Consider the following 19,321-nt stretch of genomic DNA (forward strand, 5'->3'; position numbering starts at 1 on the left):
GGGAGGCTTTGGGGCAACACCACTTGCTTGGAAAACCGCCTTTTCCTGCACTTCTGCTCCCGCCCCATCGTGCATTATGGGTTTTGCAATGCATGCAAAAGCTTGGGAAGGGCTGGGCTGCAACCACTAGCCCTGCTTGTCTTTCCTTCCTTCCTCCCTCCTTCCTTCTTTCCCCTTCCTTCCTTCCTTCCTCCTCCCTTCCCTCCTTCCTTCCTCCTTTTCTTCCTTCCTTCCTTCCTTCCTTCCTTCCTAGACAGGGCAAGCTTTGTGCTTTTTCACACGGGATGATTCAGCCTCTTTCTTGCAGCAACAGAGCTCTGTGTGTGTGTGTGTATCACACAGGATGATTCAGCCTCTTTCTCCAACAGCTGTGCGTGTGTGTTGGATGACGATGATGAGATGATGAAGATGATATTTGGTTTCCTCCGCTTCTCCCTTTGGCAACCGCCCCGAAAGGGAGGACCACCAGACCTCAGCATCTTTCTCCAGCTGCAAAGGTAGGCAGGCGTGGGCGGGGCTTCTCCTGGAGGCGGAGCCCCCTCCCCCTCCCGACCTTGTCCGGGGGTGGAACCGGCTCAGCAGGGCGAGCAAAGGAGATTAGCGCGTCTTGCGCTCCGTCTGCAGGTAAGGAGGGTCCGGGGAAGGAGGGAGGGGGAGAGACTAGCGTGTTTTGCATGCACACGTGCAACCCCAGACCCGTGCAGGCTGGCTTCTCTCCCTCCCTCCCTCCCTGGAAGGATGCAGAGAGGCAGCTGAGGCTTCCCACGCCTTTTCTGGGGGCGAATCCATCCCTGCGGAACGGTGAGTCTTTCTCCCCTCTTCAAAACACCTGTCCTTTTAATTTAATTTAATTTCCCCCTCTTTCTTCCACGCTCAGTTTGCTTCATGCAGGGGATTTGGGGGTGCAAATCCTTGCTTGCAAAGGCAGGGAAACGTGGGAATCGCCCCACTTTGGACGTAAGTAGGGGCGTGCATAATTTATTTGTATCCATCTCCTGTGTTCTTACTCCTGTTATCTTGTACATGAGTGACAAACTAACTAACTAACTAAATCAACAAACAAACCCTGGGTTTGCAAGCAAGACAAGCCCAGATCCTTTTAACAGGGCATCTGCTCACCTTCGCTTGCTGCTTGGGGTTGGCTAATCCTTTGCTGTCCCCCAGTATGAAACTGGAAGTATTTTTTATTGGGAATACCTACAAGGAAATATGACACAAAACCCACAATATTTAATTATACATATCATAACGGCAGCGAGAATAACGTATGCCCAAAATTGGAAGGAGAACAATATACCACCAGAGGAGAATGTTATAAGGAAAGGGTTAGAGTGTGCAGAGATGGACAAATTTGCAAAAAGAGAAGAAAAAAGGAGGAAACGGAATATTAAACAGTATGGCAGGAGTGGGACAAATGGCTGGAGGAGAGGTGTAAAGCTTAAGGAAAGGATAAATGAAGAAGACACAGGAGTTAGGAATTAACAATGGATAGGTAGAGATGAACGAACAGGTAGAAACGGAACGAAGGATTGTAAATTAAGGAATGTACATAATAGCATCATATGTATAAAGAAAGAGAAACTGGAATAAGGGAGGAGAAGGACATTTACAATAGATGTATCGTGGAAATGTTGTACAGAAGGAAATTGCCAAAAAAAATATGTTTTCCCTCTTTTTTAAAAACTACAACTCTGTTTAATCCTTTGCTGCCCCCAAGCTGTGGCTGCAGATACTGGTTTTGATACTCTCCCCACTGGAGAGTGCCTGGCATTAGCCGGGGCCTACCTTGCAGGGATCTCGGGAGGATTTATTTAAATATATAAATATATATTATATATTATATATTTAGGCATACCAGGGGTTTTAATATATACATATATATATTCTTTCTAGAAGAGACTGGACTGACATTTGTCAGAAACGGTGTAGGGTCTCTTGCTTAGATGGTGGTGGTGGGGTTGGACTAGATGACCTACAAGGTCCCTTCCAACTCTGCAAATCTGCTTAGAAATCTATTAGAAATTGTGGGGTGCTTTGCATGCACCCAGAAACTCCCTCCCTCTCACCCATTCAGCTTACAGAAATGATCCTGGAATTTTGCAATTTTGCTGAAAATGGGGGCTTTTTTGCAGGGGGGGATCCAAGGATATTTTTTTCCCCTTGCTGTTTTTTTTTTCCAAAATGTCTGAGTCAGGATAACTTCCCTCGCAGCCTGTTTCGTCCACTGCAGTAGATTGATTGGGCTGAGTCAGTCTCGTTCCACCCATCTTGCGTGTTTTGAATCTCGTGGAAAGCGGGTGGGTGGGTGGGTTTTGGAGGGGGCATCAGATTAGCCTGATTGCTTTATCGGGGATATTATTAAGGAAGCTGGCTCGCCTCTTTTGATCAAATGGATCTTACCCCCTCCCATCAAAGCCCATCTCCCCCTTTCATTTAAGGACAGATCCAGCATCTTCACTGCAGACAGCTCTGCCAACTGCCTGGTAAAGGGAATAAAAATATTAAAACATTTATTTTTGGCAAGGAGCGTTATCAGATCAAAGTAAGTTTTAGTCAAGACATGAAATCAGGTCGATAAATTAAGATTTTATCGTGCCAGCTGAAAAGTTCAGTTCTTTTCCTATTCTTTAAATGACTTTGGCAGATTCCGGCAGGAGGGTTTATCGTGGCACGATTCCTGCTTCATTGGATTGAAATAAAGTTTCCCCAAATTTGGATGAGTCCCCCCTTTTTTCCCCCTCATTCAGGATTTCGGAGCCTTTACACCGAATTGTTTGTTGGCCCCGAAGTTGTAAGGAGGGTCAAAGTGGAGTTGATGTTTTCCTGCAGATGTTAAGGCAGGGGAAAAAGGGAATATAAAAATATAGGCCAGCAATTTTATAGGATGTGTTATTTTTAATTAAAAAAAACATTTTATCTCCCATCTAAAGTAATCTTTTAATTTCAATTTGGAATGTCTCTTATTCTGGTTTGTTTGGTAGAAGAATAAAAATCTGAGCATCGCCAAAGGTGTTCCCAGATCGGGGAGTTTTTCACTCCGTTATTATCTGAATTAAATAACATTTATAGGCCATCGCAGTTTTAAATAGTCGACATCTTGTATCGCAGTGGTGAATTTGCGTTAATTTTTTTTTAAAAAAAGAAAAACAGCTTGCTTTGCAGGGCATCCTTACCAAACTTTACCCTGCTAGCTAATTTTTCCTATTCGGATTAGCTTTTGATGTGGAAAGGAGGCAGCTAAATGAGGTTGAAAAATCCCTTATCAAACCAGGATGCTTTTAAATCCATTTATTTTGTAGCATCGGTGAAAGCAGCATCCTCTCTCTCTCATTTCAAAAGCTTGTGCTTAACCAGAAAGATTAAAACCAATTAAGATTCTCCCCCCCCCCTTTTCTTTCCTGTCCAATTCTTTCTGCTTGCTTCCTGCCCCTTCCAGAAGGGATGGACTTTAGGGCCCATCATCCTTAGCCATGGCTAAGGCCTGGAGTCCTTTGTGAGAGTTCTGAGCCTCCCAGGCTCCTGGATGATTCTCTGACTAATCTGAAAGCTTCAGATTAAATAATTAGGAATATACGGTTGTCCATTCAGAAATTTGGTTTAAGGTTTGGATGAAAAGCGGGGGAAAAAACAGACAGACAGGAAGGTCCAACTTTCCCCGTTTCCATGGCAACAGTCCAGCGGCCTAGCAGTCCTCTGGTTACTGGACGATCCATCCTTTATTATTAAGGACTGTCCTTTATTTCAGAAAGTGGATTGATTTTTCTAAAAAACAATTTTCTCCTTTATTTCCATCCTTCCTCTTTTGCCCTAGAAATGGTACCATAGAAGGCAGAGTGTGGACGTACCTGTGAAAAAGATGGAAAACTAAATGGTCTTTTAAAAAAATGAATACATTGCCTCTAGGCCTGGATTTTAGATATTTTTTATTAGGTTGTGCCTTTCTGTCTTGATTTTTGTGGGTTCGCTTTGGATTTTTCTTTGGCGTGCGAAGTTAGGAAGATAATTCGTATCCATTGGATTGCTGGTCTTCTTTAAAATTCTCATCTTTATTTATCTAAAGGGATGCTGAGTGGCAAAATTTGTCCCTGGATGCTTGTTTAAAATTGAAAGCAACGAACAATTGAGGAATATTCATTGTTTTAAACCATCGGCTTGTCGTAAGGCTAATTCAATTGGTTGTTCCACTTCCTATTTTACACAACCAGGTAGCCTGATTTGCAAAGGTAGTTTATTATATAGTTTATTCTGGAAAATATAGATATCGAATAAAATCCTGATTACAGCCATAGACCGACGTAAGAGGGTGGGGTGCAGCCAGGAAAAAGAAGAATAAGAGAGAGGAGAGAGAGAATGAAAATTAAAATAAACATCTAAAAACAATGCTCAAAAGCTAGAAGGTACAAAAGATATATAAAAAGGGAGAATTTAAAAGAAGTGGTAGGAATATCGGATGAGTATAAGGAGCGCGGTTGCTCAGTGGATAAGACACAGAGCTTGTTGATCAGGAAGGTCGGCAGTTAGGCGGTTTGAATCCCTAACGCCGCGTAATGGAGTGAGCTCCCATGACTTGTCCCAGCTTCTGCCAACCTAGCAGTTCGAAAGCAGGTAAAAAATGCAAGTAGAAAAATAGGGACCACCTTTGGTGGGAAGGTAACAGCGTTCCGTGCACCTTCGGCGTTGAGCCATACTAGCTATATGACCACGGAGACATCTTCGGACATCTTCGGTTTTGAAATGGAGATGAGCACCGCCCCCTAGAGTCGCAAACAACTAGCACATATGTACAAGGGAACCTATAGAGGGACCATCAAAAGTATTTGGAAGTTTATACTGGTAGTCCTCGACTTACCACCAGAATTGACCCCGGAATTATGGTTGTGTCATCAGGTGATCAATTTTATACCTTTTTTTACAGTGGCCATTAAGCAAACATGGCAGCCATTAAGTAAACCCATTGTACCCAATGAGTGGGTGATTTGTAAGTAGCTCTGGGGAGGTGTGTTGTGAATGGTCGTATGTGGAAGATTGCTTGTACCAAGTTACAAAGCACTCTTAACACGGCGAACGTGGTGTTTATGATATCTAGTTGAAACCAGTTTGGTGCCCAGCCACCTCTTCCTCCTTCCTTGGTTGTGCAAAGCAAGCGCAGCAACTATAATTTGGATCAATCATGGTTAAGTGTCAACTCATAAAGCATTGGCATATCTGTTATCAAATTGCCATGATGAGGAAAGGGAGGGGAATGCATTCCACGCATACCTTCGGCTAGAGTCGGGTCTCAGATTACTACAGCAGGATTGTGAGGTGTGCACCTTGTTGGAGAATGTGATTTATGACACAGACTGAGGGGAGGGGAGGAATAGGGGTAAAGTTCAGCCATAATTCAAATGAGGTTAGATCTGACTGCAATGAGGTATTACCAAAATGGTGTTCCTAATAAATGACTGGTTTTCTTTTGAAACTTGGCTCGAGGCTCATGAATTAATTAGGGCATTTTTCGGAAACCTGACATTAAGAAATCGTGGGTGTGTACCCTGTCCTGTTCTCTCCTCTCTTGCAGGAAAAACTGAGCCATGATGTTGCCGTTAACTCTGATCTAGGAGCTTTGAGTCTCTCCCTTCGATTCTGTTTTTACGATTCCTACCTCTCTACCTCATTCTGGAACCCGTTTAAGATGCGTGCCTGGGCAGCTGTGGCCAGCACCCTCGTCTTCATAGGGATGGACGTGACGTTGACCACCCTGTTGTACGAATACAACCGCCACAACAGGACTATCCTTCAGGATCTCAAGCACTTCAACATCTTCGACTCCATGCTGGATATTTGGGGGTCTTGCTTGTATCGCAGCTGCCTGCTCTTGGGGGCTTCCATCGGGGTGGCCAAAAACACCAGTTACGGTCCCAAACGGTTGAAAGGATCCCGGATCTTTATCATCGTGGTCTGTCTGGCGATTGGGATTTATGTCCTGGTCAAGTTGCTTCTTTATTCTGAAGTGAGAAAGACCATCACGGATCCTTGGTTTTGGGGTTTGTTCGCCTGGACTTACATCTCATTGGTGGCCACCTTCTCTTTCTGGCAACTGCTCTCCTCTGTGACCCCTGCCAGGGATACCTTGGGGATCAATTCAGAATCCAGGGCCGAAGCAGAAGACATTGGAGACCCCACTTCTCGTGGGGTTCGGGGAAAGAAAGAGAAGGCCTCAGCTGCCACTATTTGTAAACTCCTGTCCTACACCAGGCCAGATGTCCACTTCCTTGTGGTGGCCTTTTTCTTCCTCTTGCTAGCTGCTTTAGGTGAGTGATTTGGGGGTAAAAATAGAATGACATGGAATGGAACGCTTCCATGGAGTAGGGAGGGAATAGGGATTTTGCAGTATCCTTCCCCTGGAGAGGGGTGGAAATGGAGATTTTACAGTATCCTTCCCCTGCCATGCCCACCAAGCAAGCCACACCTACCAAGCCACGCCCACAGAACTGGTAGTAAGGAAATTTGAATCCCACCACTGGCTAGAACCATTGTAGTGGGTGTACCAAAGGGTGTAGAACATTCTTAAACTCCACTTGACATCACTGAGAAGATGGGTGGTCACTTCTCTTGTGATCTGAAACCCCTGGTAGGTCACTGCATGCCCATTCCTGCTTAGCAATATCAACTAATTCCCAACTTTTTCCAATCTTTTGAGACTTAGGAAAGAAATTGCTCTGAAGTTGACCGCGAAATTCTTTGCTTATATCCTGGTTGGCTTTTCACTTTTATTCTAATGTTTTGTTTCTCAACAGGGGAAACGTTCCTTCCATACTACACTGGCCAAGCCATTGATGGGATAGTCATCCAGAAGTCCATGGACCAGTTTTCCAAGGCCGTGGTGATCATGGCCCTTCTAGCCATTGGAAGGTAGCTTTGTTAGAGTGTTGGTATGTTTGCTACCTTATAACCTGAAGATTGGAGAGTGTGTTGGTTGTGTGAAATGCCTTGCAATGGTTCCGGGCTGTGATTTAGATTGTCTCTTAGGTATGGCCCAGATTTCCAAGAATTTGCAGGTTCTAGAAGTGTGGAAATAACAAAAGTAAATTGTGTGGAATAATCCTGGGAGTTTTGCTTGATATGGATGTATTATTTGGGAGCAAGATCTGAGTTGAATCCTACGGGTTTCTCTCCGAAGCATTTCTTTCTTGATAGCGTACAGGTAATCCTGGGCTTAAGGGTGTTGCTTTTTTGGTCTCTGTCGATCCTATAACATCTCTTATCTGCAATCAGCTCATTTACCGCAGGTATCAGAGGTGGCCTCTTCACCCTGGTCTTCGCCAGACTGAATATCCGGCTCCGTAACAGGCTGTTCCGGTCGCTAGTGGTGCAGGAAATGAGTTTCTTTGACGAAAATCTCACCGGTGAGTTTCTCTACCTTTTTGGTAGAGGTCAGGAATGGGAATCCCATCGCCCTGCAAATATTGATCAACTGCAGAATCACTGATCAGGCTGCCTGGGAATTGTAGTCCTGGAGAATCTGTAGGCTGGTGGGTTGAATGCTTTTAGTCTAAACCAGGGGGGTCAAATGCAAGGCCGACCGGCCGGATCTGGCCCACCAGGGGCTGCCCTGGAAACAGTGAAGGAGAGGCCTTCGGTGCCTGTGCCAGCAAAAACGTAGCTGGGGAGCACCATGTGCGGTTGTAGGAGGCCGTCACAGCTGAAAACGGAGCTCGTTTTTGCTGGCAGAGCACTTGGGCCACCGTAGGCATCCCCAACATGAGTGACATCAAGCTGGCCACGCCCCTCTGGTCACGCCTCACCCCCGAGGTCAAACACAATCCTGGGGCGGCCCTCAATGAAATTGAGTTTGACACCCCAGTGTTTCTCAACTTTGGCAACTTGACAACATGTGGACTTCAACTCCCAGAATCCCCCAGAGCTTAAAAGTTTCTGAAACTTGAGACTATGGCCTTCGTTGGAAAAATCAGAGTCCTCCTGCTTCTTCAGTGCCGTTTTCTATAGATTGTGATCTCTTGTTATGTTTTCTTTTCCGCCGACCCCTTTGCCTTCCTTCCTCTCTCGCAGGCGACATCATTTCCCGACTGACATCGGACACGACCATTGTGAGTGATCTCGTCTCCCAAAACATCAACATCTTCCTGCGCAACCTGGTCAAAGCCACCGGGGTCATTGTTTTCATGTTTAGTCTCTCGTGGCAGCTGTCCTTGGTGACCTTCATGGGCTTCCCTATAATCATGCTGATGTCAGACGTTTACGGGAAGTATTATAAGGTTGGTTTTATGAGGGTCTCAGAATGATCGGCTATTCCTTTGCAATATTTGGGGGGAAGACCTCTTAAACCTTCTGTTGCTAGTTATGGTCAGGTGAACTGACATAACCTGAATGATCATATCTATTGTTCGAATATTTGTAGGCTAATGTTGAGTTTTCATCAGGCTCCCAAAACTATGAAAGATGCTCAGAGTTCCTTATAAAAAGGTTCCTTTGATGTTCCTCACCTGGAGACTGAATCTTGCCAAACGAAAGCAACTACTTGCATCACTAAAGAGATACACTGAGAACTTCTAGGGAGGAGCCATCTTAATTCTCTTCCTCTGAAGGAAACTCTAAACTTCCGCTGTCTCTTAGTCCTCTGGAATGCAGCCCCTCCCTTCTGGGAATCCAGACAATCTTCCACCACAGTTTTCTTCTCAAAGCCACATCTGGACCTGGATCAGACATGGGATTCTACCGGTTCAGGCAAACCAGTAGCTCAAACGATCAGCTGGGAGCGAACCGCTTTGCCCCGATGATCAGATCCCGCACTATTTTCCCACCTTTATCTTCTCAGCACGGCAGAGCAGATTGTTGCATGAATCAGCTGTGTTACTCCTCCAAAGAAACCCAGAAGTGAAGATTTCTTCAAATTGCGCACCCGGGCACAAATTGTGCGATCACCGAAGCGGTTGTTAAACCAGGAGGATCCCACCACTGACCTGGATACTGATTGCACATATATGCACATAGATGTATTTGTATTTGGCATCTGGAACTCCATGTGAGCTCCCAAATTTGAGGGCGGCTTGGAGAACTGTGAAAGTAGGGCCTTTCCAATGGTGACTCTTCTCCTCCTTTCTTTTTACCAAGTAGAAGCTCTCTAAAGAAGTCCAGAACGCTTTGGCCAAGGCGAACAACACCGCCGAAGAGACCATCTCCGCTATGAGGACAGTTCGCAGTTTTGCCAACGAGGAGACCGAGGCAGACGTCTACTGGGAGAAATTGCAGCAAGTCTACCAACTCAACAAAAAGGAGGCTATGGCTTACACTTACTACGTGTGGTCCAATGGAGTAGGTTGAAACCCTTCTTCCTTCTCTCTTCCTCTGACTTTCTTTCCAACTGAAATCACTAAGAGCTCTATCCCATGTTAGCTTAAAGCAGAGATGGAAGGCATGGGGTTTTGGGATTTTTTTGTTTTGCTTTTTATCCTTTCCGTCCTTTCTCCAATTATGCTTTGGACACACGGTTAGGAAGTTAAAGGGATTCCTAGTTGTATACCAAAAGAGCCAGATGTTTCTCTTAGTCGAAGAGTAAATAAGAGCACATTTGTTGTGCCAAGTATTTCTTCAGAGTTGAGTTCACATCAGCAGCTGCCTGAAGTCTCATGTGTCATTGCTAGCTTAGGAAAGCGCTGATAGAAGAGAACATTTGTAGCTCAGGATTGAACTATTGGGTCCTTGGTGCTCTCTGAGCTTGCAGACGTTTCATGACCAATCTAGGTAACATCATCAGTGCTGCTGATAGGAAAGTGTTTTGTGTGTCCGAAGAAGTAGACCGGCCTTGTCCAATTTGATGCCCTCACGACTTAAGTTGGAGTTCAGCTCCAAAGTTCAGGTGTTTGTCCTTGATTCCAGCTTACCCTCCTCATCGTTCAAGTGAGCATCTTATATTATGGAGGCCACCTGGTGATCACTGAACAAATGACAAGTGGCAACTTGATATCCTTCATCATTTATGAATTTGTCTTGGGAGACTGCATGGAGGTCAGTGACACTTTTCAAACCATCTCTCTATTCTTGTCTGAAAGGAATCCCCGTCTCTGATCTTAGCTAAGCTTCCTTTAATATTTTCTCATATGTATCAGCTGGGCTTTTGTAAATATGAAGACTGTCCACCTTGAAATATTTTTACAGAATTTTCCAACTAAGTCTGTCCCTAAAATACTTCACAACCACCCTGCTAAAATCATGTGGTGTCTGGTGGCATTCTAATTATGGGTTTCCCCCATTTTGTGGAATCTGTTGCAGGTTCTCAGGTGCAGATCCGTCGGCAATTTACAATTTAGAACTCTTGTAGAAATATAAGACTTATCCAAAGCTGTATTTTCTCCGACATATTTTTTTTCCCAAATGCAGAACATTTAGCTCTTCTTATAACCCCTATTGCACAATAAGATTTCTCGTGAAATGACAACACCTCCTAGTAATTTTCTTTCTTTCTCTCTTTTAGTCCATTGGTTCCGTTTACAGCGGCCTCATGCAGGGTGTGGGAGCTGCTGAAAAGGTATTTGAGTTCATAGACCGCCAACCCACGATGTCGAACGATGGGACGCTGGCCCCTAGCCAACTGGAAGGAAAATTGGAATTCAAGAATGTCACTTTTGCCTACCGCACACGCCCTTCATCCCAAGTCTTACAGGTAAGTGTCTCATACCTGTAAAACCTTGGTCCGTGCTCAAGGCTTCTCATTCTGCCTTGTGGGTTTTAGCAGTAGGAAGAGAGGGTAACAAAATGCTTTGTATGTTAACGTATGCAGAAGTTAACAATTCTTTACCACCTGTTTGGTCCTCACGAGGGTCATACACAAATTTCCGATGTTCCTTTCTTTCTATTATTGGCCATAGTTCTGAGTAGCTTTTGGCTGCATTCGCACAACATCCTTTCTATATTTTGGTTGGGTCCGAGTGTGTTATGTGTACAAAGCACTCTGGGGCTGTGCTTTGTTTAATTAACTACCCTTAAGCTATAGTTTAGTTGAAGTAAGTAAAAACAGGTCTATTGCTTTAGATGGAGATTTTCATTAGTCCAAAATTCCAGCTTTTTTTCAAGCACACAAAATCCCAGAGCTAAAGAAGAATGATGAAAAGAACAAGTGCTAAACTTTCTGCCATGGTCCTAAAACGACACTTTCTCCATATTGGTTCTTTGGAGTTTTGGTGGGAACCAAGGGATGCCTTTTCAAGTGGCTTCCAGCTCTTGCCGCACACCTGCCTTGGGCAGGTAACCCAAAAAATATAGCAAGTCATGGATGAGACATGATGACGATCTGCTTGTCTTGTAGGATGTCTCCTTCACTCTCCATCCTGGGAAGGTGACAGCATTGGTGGGTCCTTCAGGCAGCGGGAAGAGTTCCTGCGTCAACATCATAGAGAACTTCTACCCTCTTCAAGAGGGCCAGGTTCTTCTGGATGGGCAACCTATCAATATGTATCAACACAAGTATCTTCACTCGGTGGTATGAATCGCCAATTTGGTTTGTATGGTTTCTAGCAAGTCTCTCTTTGCAAGGATTCCTGTTTGTGCCCCATATAGAATTTGCGCCAATGATTTTAGCCACAAAAAGTTTTAAGGCAGCAGGTACTAACTGCCCTCCGCCTGTGTAAAAGAAGTGTTTAATTGCGTTTGAGGACTGATCTTGGATTCCCAAAATGGAGAGAATTGGTTCCTTGAGTGATCGTTCATCATCATATTCAGGGAAATACAGGTAGTCCTCGACTTACAGCAGTTTGTTTAGTGACTCTTCGAAGTTACAACGTCACTGGAAAAAGTGACTTATGACCGCTTTTCACGCAACCATTGCTGCATCCCTACGCCGCGTGATTAAAATTCAACTCCTTGGCAACTGGCTTACATTTATGACCCTTGCACTCTCCTGGGGTCATGTGATCTTCTTTGGTGACTCTCTGGCAAGCAAAGTCAACGGGGAAGCAAGATTTCACTTAACAACCATGTTACTAAACGAACAACTGCAGCAAATCTCTTAACTATAGCAAGAAAGGTTGCAAAATGGAGCAAAATTCACTTGACAAATGTTCTTGTTTAGCAGCAGAAATGTTGGGCTCCGTTGCAATCATAAGTCGAGGACTACCTGTAGATACAGGAGGAGATAGTTTCAGAAGAGTCATAAGGGTGGATGTAAGCTGCTGCATGATTCACCAAGACCCAGTACATCATGTAATTTCCATCATTCATTTGTTTTGACAATAGAAGTCTGTGAGTGATGATAATCAGTCAATTTCTTCACTAGTTCTTCATCCCCTGTTGGGGCCCGCTAGCAGCTACAGAGCTGGCAGCAGAGTCAGACAGTGAGGAGGGTTGGGGAGGAACCTGGGCCAGTCCTGGAGTCTGGGGAAGGCTCTGATGAGGGCTCTGTGTTGGAGGCAGAGAGGGGGCCAGGGCTGTCTGACAGTTATCAGCTGCCTTCAGAGTCAGACATCAGTGAGGCAGAGGAACAGCTGGAGCCTGTTCCCAGTGTGCACATGTGCAGAGTTGCCGGATTAAGGGAACAGCTAAAGAACAGGGGTTGAGTAAGGGAGGAAGGCCACAGGTGGACGATGAATGGCCCCTCCCAGAGGAAATAAAAGAGGAGCAAAAGGGGAGTGGAGTTTGCAGGAGACAATTAGTTCACTTCATTGGCTCGTGACTCTCCGAGTCTCCTTGCCAGATTTACAGATCTCCACCTGGCAGCTCTCCAAGCCAGAGAAGGTCTGTGACTGTAAATCCTCCCTTGAAAGACTTTGCTGGATGTGAATGAGCGGAATTCACGGGGAATTAATAAAAGGGGTTTTTGTCGGGACCAGGAGTTGGCTTCATGCTCTTGGGAAGAAGCCTCGGTCAGAACATCCTTTGTGAACCTTGTTGTCTTTTTAGATCTCCCTGGTGAGCCAAGAGCCAATCCTGTTTGCCCGATCCATCGCAAAGAATATCTCTTACGGTTTGGATTCAGGCCCGTACGAATTAGTCGTTCAAGCTGCCCAAAGTGCCAACGCCCACACCTTTATTATGGAGTTGCAAGACGGCTATCACACAGGTAGGGTCTGACCCCACAATCCTTCTTGCAGCAAACTAATCAGCTTCGAAATTGGGGCCTTTAGCGTCACCTTAAGACGCATATTACGAGGGACACGATGGCTCAGAGGCTAAGACACTGAGCTTGTCAATCAGAAAGGTTGGCAGTTTGGTGGTTCGAATCCCTAGCACACTGTAATGGAGTGAGCTCCCGTGACTTGTCCCAGCTTCTGCCAACCTAGCAGTTTGAAAGCACGTAAAAAATGCAAGTAGAAAAATAGGAGCCACCTTTGGTGGGAAGGGAACAGCGTTTCGTGCGCCTTCGGTGTTGAGTCATGCCAGCCACATGACCACAGAGACGTCTTCGGACAGCGCTGGCCTTTCGGCTTTGAAACGGAGATGAGCACCGCCCCCTAGAGTCGGGAATGACTAGCACAAATGTGCGAGGGGAACCTTTACCTTTACTTTTAAGAAGCATTTCCCCCCCCCCCTTTGTTTCCTTCCTCCTGCAGAAGCTGGTGAGAAGGGAACCCAACTGTCCGGCGGTCAAAAGCAGAGAGTAGCTATCGCGAGAGCTTTAATCAGAGACCCACCGATCCTGATTTTGGACGAAGCTACGAGTGCTTTAGATGCAGAGAGTGAAAATGCGGTGAGCAAATTCACGGTTTCCTGTTCAAACTTCCTGAATCTTCAGCAGAATTTGTCGTTCCCTAAGATGTCTTTTGCACACAAAAAGAGATTCTATCGCTTAAGAGAGCATTCCTGAACCATGGCAACTTTTAAGACGTGCAGACGTTCAACTCCCAGAATCCCCCCAGCCATGTCACATGGCCGACTTTAATTGAAGATTGTCAATTAAATCCTTGAGAAAAATAAAAATAAAAACCAATATAAGTTAAGCCAAAGGTTAGGTTTACCCAAGGGACACATTTTCGGGGTTTTCCCCAAACATTGAAAACAAGCCGTGTTTATATAAACCACCATCAAATTATCAAAATTAATCCCAACTAAACTTGAGCTGCACGGAGGATCGCAGCTCCTAACTTGATTAAACATGTTTTGAACATAAGCTATATTATTAATGAGGGCTTTTATTTAAACCTGCTCTGTTCCCGTTACTCTTGTTTTGGTGTTTAATTGATTGGAAGCTCTCATGAGTGAATAGATTGACTGTTTTCCTGTCTTGTGTTTTGGGTGATGGGATATATTGGGCGGGAAAATGGGGATGTCTTTTTCTTGATGTAATCCAGCTTTCTTCTCCTTGGCAGATTCAGAAAGCTATTTATGGACATGTGCAGAATCACACGGTCCTGGTCATCGCCCATCGACTGAGCACTGTGGAAAAGGCACACCACATCATTGTTCTCGACAAGGGCCGTGTGGTACAACAAGGGACGCATAAGCAGCTGATGGAAGAAGGCGGCCTTTATTGCAAGCTGGTGCAAAGACAGATTCTTGGCCGTGAAACAGGCACGGGGGACAGATGTCCAATGGATGGCGGCTTGGCGAACATCCAGAGAGGTTCTCCCAAGGCAGGTTTGGCAGAAGAGGTAAAGAAGGGGCCCCCCATCTGCTGAACTTAAAGATGCTCAACTGAACCGTCCGGCTGTCAACTGATCCCAGAATCGAATGTTAACGAGGGTACCCATCAAACCCCAGATGGGAGAGTTATCTTTTATAGAGCTTCCCGGTCGGTCTTCCTTATCTGAGGGTGGCTAATTACAATCCTAAGCGGTTGTCCAACCTGGAGATAGCGGTAGAAGAGAAAGAAAACCAGATGTAATTCTCCCCCTGGGATGTGTCTTCTTCTTCCCACGGATACCCCTTGCAAACTTTGCTCTTACCTATAAGTGGGCATGGTTTTTAGGGGTGTGTGCCGTATGGAAGAATAAGGACCTTCGATGGATCTCTACAATGCATCAGCACCACTATGGGCCAGGATGGAAACAACGACCTTGGGATTGGCATTGAAGCCAACCGGTTGACTTTGGGGTCACTCTGGTGCCTACAGATGTGCTTTGCGCTTCCGTGAAAGTCGAACTGGACCGCCATATCTAACGCACTTTCCACGGGGAGCTTGGCTCATCTGGAATTTAGAACATCTGGAGGTGTACACGTTGTAGTCCAGGTCAATGGTTCTCTGTCGAAGTGTGGTACTCTACACTCTGGGATAGTCACAAGCTGCGTATGCATGAAGGTTTTCTTAACAAAACCAGCGCTGTTTCAGTTGGGGAGGGGTTATTTCAGATTGCTCTCAGAGGTAGCGGTAGCAGCATCCCCGATGGTATTGCAATAAAACTTCCAGCCATAACAACAGAGAGAAGGAGAGGATTGCATCTGTGGTCTGCAGTGCATACCCGGATGGCAATAAAGGTGGAGAGAGGGCCTCGGTTAGGGGAAATGGGCAGTTTTATTGCAGTTGGAATTATTTACATTTTTATCGCTGGTATGCACAGTTGCGCACAATCTGGGTTGGGCACCTGAATATCCCAACTAGCAAGTCGGCTCTGTTTGCAAATTATTTATTTCTCTAGAACAAAGGTTTTTGTTTTCCTTCTTCTTCTTTTTTTAGGCCTAAAATCAGTTTTAAAATACGCCCATTCTGCCAGGAAACATTTCCTGCCCAATTTTATGTTCAGATATAGATTCTGCTAAACGTTGCAAATATTGAGGGTTACAGTTATTTTGTTTAGTTAATTAGTTCATCATTAAGCACCAGTTCTCTGAATTATTTTGATGGGTTTATTGTGTTCACTCTAACAAAGGAAAGGGGGTGGGGGGAAACCTTTCCAAATCTAGCTGTGTAATCTGACCTATTCTGATCTATGACTTTTACAGCTGGATAAATATTAAGAGTTCTCAGCCAAATATGTGCTTTAAAAAAAAAAAAAACTGTGAATTGAGATTGAACAATTACCCGCAAACCCTTAATCTTAGCAATTTTGAAAAGGTAATTTGTTCTCTCTGAGTAGCCTTTCCAGATGCACTCGGTTGTAAAATGACTCGTGCACTTTATCTCATTTTAATTACTTTCTGATACTTCGATGGGCAGATTTTTGTTGTTAGCAAAAAAAGAAAAGTGTGATATTTTAGCAATATTTTACAACTACTTCACTAAATTAAACAACAAAAAAAGACTACCTCTGATATTCTACCTTTAGTGTGTGTGTCTTCAAGAATCTGTCCCAACTTTTATTGGTAGAGTGTCCTCCCAATTTCTGTTGCTAAACAAGGCAGTTGCTAAGGGAGTCCTGCCCGATTTTAAGAACTTTTTGCCATAGTTGCTAAGCGAATGCATCTCTCCCATCATTAATCCAGCTTCCTCCCATTGCTCATATGTCACTTGCTAAGCCTCTGAATTTTGATCATATGCTGGAACGATCATAAATCAGGGACCGGTTGTATATCCCTTTTTCAAGTGCCGTTGTAATTTTGAACAGTTGCTAAACGAACAGTTGGGAGTCAAGGATCACTCGTAGGCTTGCAAATTAAATTCTATATGAACATTTCCAGTAGCAGATGACTATTGTCATACATTCATCTCGAAGGAGTGGGTGTGCATCCTGAAAGCACAATTATAAATAAATCAGGTCAAACGTCTCCTCCTATTGCAGGAATTATTCAAAGAGGCTGGGTGCCAGCTCTTTGTAATTAACAAAATTAAATAATCATGACAGGTTTAAAAGTGAACCCTGGATGTTGTGTATCTAGGCACCGACACACCTCAGCTTGAGGATTTCGTATAGACCATAGGAAGGATTTCATATTGGAAGTGGGAAGTCGGGGAGAACGCTGCAATTAAACTGTATTGATAATTCAGCAACTCCCAATCTGATAGGGTAGTTGAACACATTCCATTCACTGCAAATGTGTGACTTTATTAAAAAGGAGAAGTGGCCAGTCTCTGAACCTCAAATTCAAGATGATGTTTTATGTTCCTCTCAAGAACAAAGTCTACTAAAGTAATCCTTTATCCACAGGGTAGAGAGAAATTGCTCCAAGAAAGAAGAGTTTTCTTTCTTGCAGAGCTCAAATCTTCCTCCATTACTAAGGAAGCTGGAAGAAATGTAGATTGGTTACCGAATTGTTTCGACAACAATGCTAACTTCTTGGGTTGTTTTCCTCCTATATTTAGATTGCACTAATTATAAAACCCTTAGGGAAGAGGGAAAGGAATGGATTTTTCTTTGACCAGAAAAATGCCAAATTTCAAACCAGGAAATCCGTTGGGGGGACGGACGGACGACCAGATCAGCTGCGCTATTGTTGGCATGTCTGCATTGTTTGCATATTTAGCTTATCAAGGCTTCCCCAGCGACTGACAAGACACACCTTCAGTTGTGCAATGCTGGGTTGAAACCTTGCCCTTGAAGTTGTTTAGAAATTTTACCTTGGAAAGAGGGAAGACCACCTCTGTACTTAAAGATGCAGATCTCTTAAGATTTTTTTAAAAAAAGGCATTTTCTTCTATGAGAATGCAGATAAATGCTCCAATTAGGAGACCTACACATTGTAGCAAGAAAAAAATCAATGTTTTCAAGCATTCTGATTATTGTATTGGTTTTTCATGGGGGACCGTCCACTGGATGCATCTTTTTTGTCTATTGCTTTATCTTAAAAGCCCATAAGCTAGCAAAATACGTAGGGGCTATTTCTTCAAGATTCAAAAGATTTGCCTTAACAATTACCTTGAGGATTCAGTTATGCAAGTTCAAAAATACGTTTAAACATTTGTATCAAAAGTAACTTCAAAAGCATACAACTTAAGTATTAAACGTGAGCTTAAACACCCACCTCAAGTTACATCATTAAAATATCAACTTTCCAATCATTAAGGGAAAAAATTGGGAAATAAAGCAGATAAATGAGCATATATATATGCAGACCAGATTTTTTTTTTTAATGGAACTCCCATTAGTAAAATGCTGAAAAAAGCCAACACATTTAATGTTTAGGAGCATATCAGTGCAATGGTCAACGAATTTAAAAAAATGACTCGGTTCTCAAATCATTTCTGCAACTTCCAAATATAAATAATCCAATTGCAATTTTATTATAAGGTCGATCCTCTGATTTTCCTGGAGGTGGAAAAAGCCTCGTTTTAACGTTGCTAATATTTCTGCAAAAATGTTGCATGCATAATGCTAAATGCTACCCTGGTCATCCAGGCCAACGTCTCTGTTCTATGCATGTGTGCAATTTTAAAAAATAAACTCTGCATTTATTTTTTTTGGTTATATTTTTAAAAGAAGGATCAGCCAGAAAGATTTCATGCAAGCCGATCAATGATCCAAGCAAACAATAGGAAGACGGTGAAAATAAATTCAAGGCGGAAAGATTGATGCAGGGAATTGCTAATGCAAATTCATCTTCTATTATATCAGGAATTATCAGTCCCATCCCAGCTGCCACTTTTTCCCATCGTTGGTGCTGGGATTAAATTAGTTTTCTGATTGCAAACTATTCATTTTCCTATATGGTTTTTTTGTTGTTGTTGGCAGAGGGGGGAAAATGCATTAGACTTTTTATTCCAGTTAGTTATTCTCTCATTGTCCAAGAATAAAGGTGTGATTTTCTTTTTCAAATTTGGCCCCTTTTTCAAGTGGTTTTTTTTATTTTTACTTTAATTCTATAATCATTATCTTACTTATTTAGCCTCCTAGAACGGCTCCATGGAAAGACAGACAGCAAGTAAATTTAATCCCCCCCCCAAAAAAACACGGTGCGTCTGTGACTCGAGGTGGCTGAGAATAAAATAATGACTTCTTTATATTAAAAATAGTGCTGTGAATAACTTATTTATTTACGCAATTTTGTATTACATTTTTGCTGATAAATAAATGGAGACTGGTACAGATCTATTTCAAGCTATTTAGCTCTCATCAGCTAGCCATGCCCTTAATTTTATTAATGTTAAAATTATTAACATCATTTTATTGATTTATAATGTTTATTGATTTGTACCCTCCCCTTGAGGGCGGGGGGGGGGGGGAACTGCACTGCAGCCATCAGCCAAGGGAGACTGGCTAAGAAACCAGGGGAAATCACTCGCATCCAGGCAAACAAGCCTAAATAAACAAAATAAACTCCCAAAAGTTTGTTTTAATCGTGGTTAAAAGTTTAAAAGCGCTTCGCCTCTCAGCGCGTTTCCCGCCACTTTTGACTTTCGGGGAGGGGAGGGGGGAGAGTGAGAGGCGCGGTGACGTCATGACCTCCCTCCTCCCTCCCACCCTTTCCTACCTGGTGGCGAGAGGAGCGGAGGGAGGGGCCGGGAAGAGCGGCAGCAGCA

The 19,321-nt window shown here is 43.8% G+C and overlaps 1 protein-coding gene across 3 annotated transcripts; it reads left to right on the forward strand.

The window, feature by feature from the left end:
* The first annotated feature begins 298 nt into the window (after positions 1-298).
* ABCB9 (ATP binding cassette subfamily B member 9) lies at positions 299-19,117 on the forward strand. Of its 3 annotated transcripts, none has more exons than XM_081966565.1 (12): positions 299-497; positions 5,561-6,293; positions 6,780-6,894; positions 7,258-7,388; positions 8,053-8,258; positions 9,118-9,315; positions 9,880-10,008; positions 10,475-10,663; positions 11,306-11,479; positions 12,895-13,054; positions 13,545-13,681; positions 14,301-19,117. In XM_081966565.1, exons 2-12 carry the CDS (start codon positions 5,675-5,677, stop codon positions 14,607-14,609), a joined length of 2,367 nt encoding a protein of 788 aa, XP_081822691.1. In that variant the 5' UTR covers positions 299-497; positions 5,561-5,674; the 3' UTR covers positions 14,610-19,117. The 3 variants fall into 3 exon arrangements, with proteins under 3 accessions (XP_081822691.1, XP_081822690.1, XP_081822692.1); XM_081966564.1 differs by lacking the exon at positions 299-497 and adding an exon at positions 552-801; XM_081966566.1 differs by lacking the exon at positions 299-497 and adding an exon at positions 559-624.
* The last annotated feature ends 204 nt before the right edge of the window (positions 19,118-19,321 follow it).

This window comes from Natrix helvetica (genome assembly GCF_964273705.1).
Source record: "Natrix helvetica genome assembly, chromosome: 14".
Classification (NCBI taxonomy): Eukaryota; Metazoa; Chordata; class Lepidosauria; order Squamata; family Natricidae; genus Natrix; species Natrix helvetica.

What these genes read in the sequence shown, in the direction of transcription:
- ABCB9 (XM_081966565.1), top strand. Translation starts at nt 5,675, where the DNA reads ATGCGTGCCTGGGCAGCTGTGGCCAGCACCCTCGTCTTCATAGGGATG. An exon ending in CTTCATCCCAAGTCTTACAG is followed by an intron (nt 10,664 to 11,305) that starts GTAAGTGTCTCA and finishes CTTGTCTTGTAG; the next exon opens with GATGTCTCCTTCACTCTCCA. An exon ending in ACAAGTATCTTCACTCGGTG is followed by an intron (nt 11,480 to 12,894) that starts GTATGAATCGCC and finishes TTGTCTTTTTAG; the next exon opens with ATCTCCCTGGTGAGCCAAGA.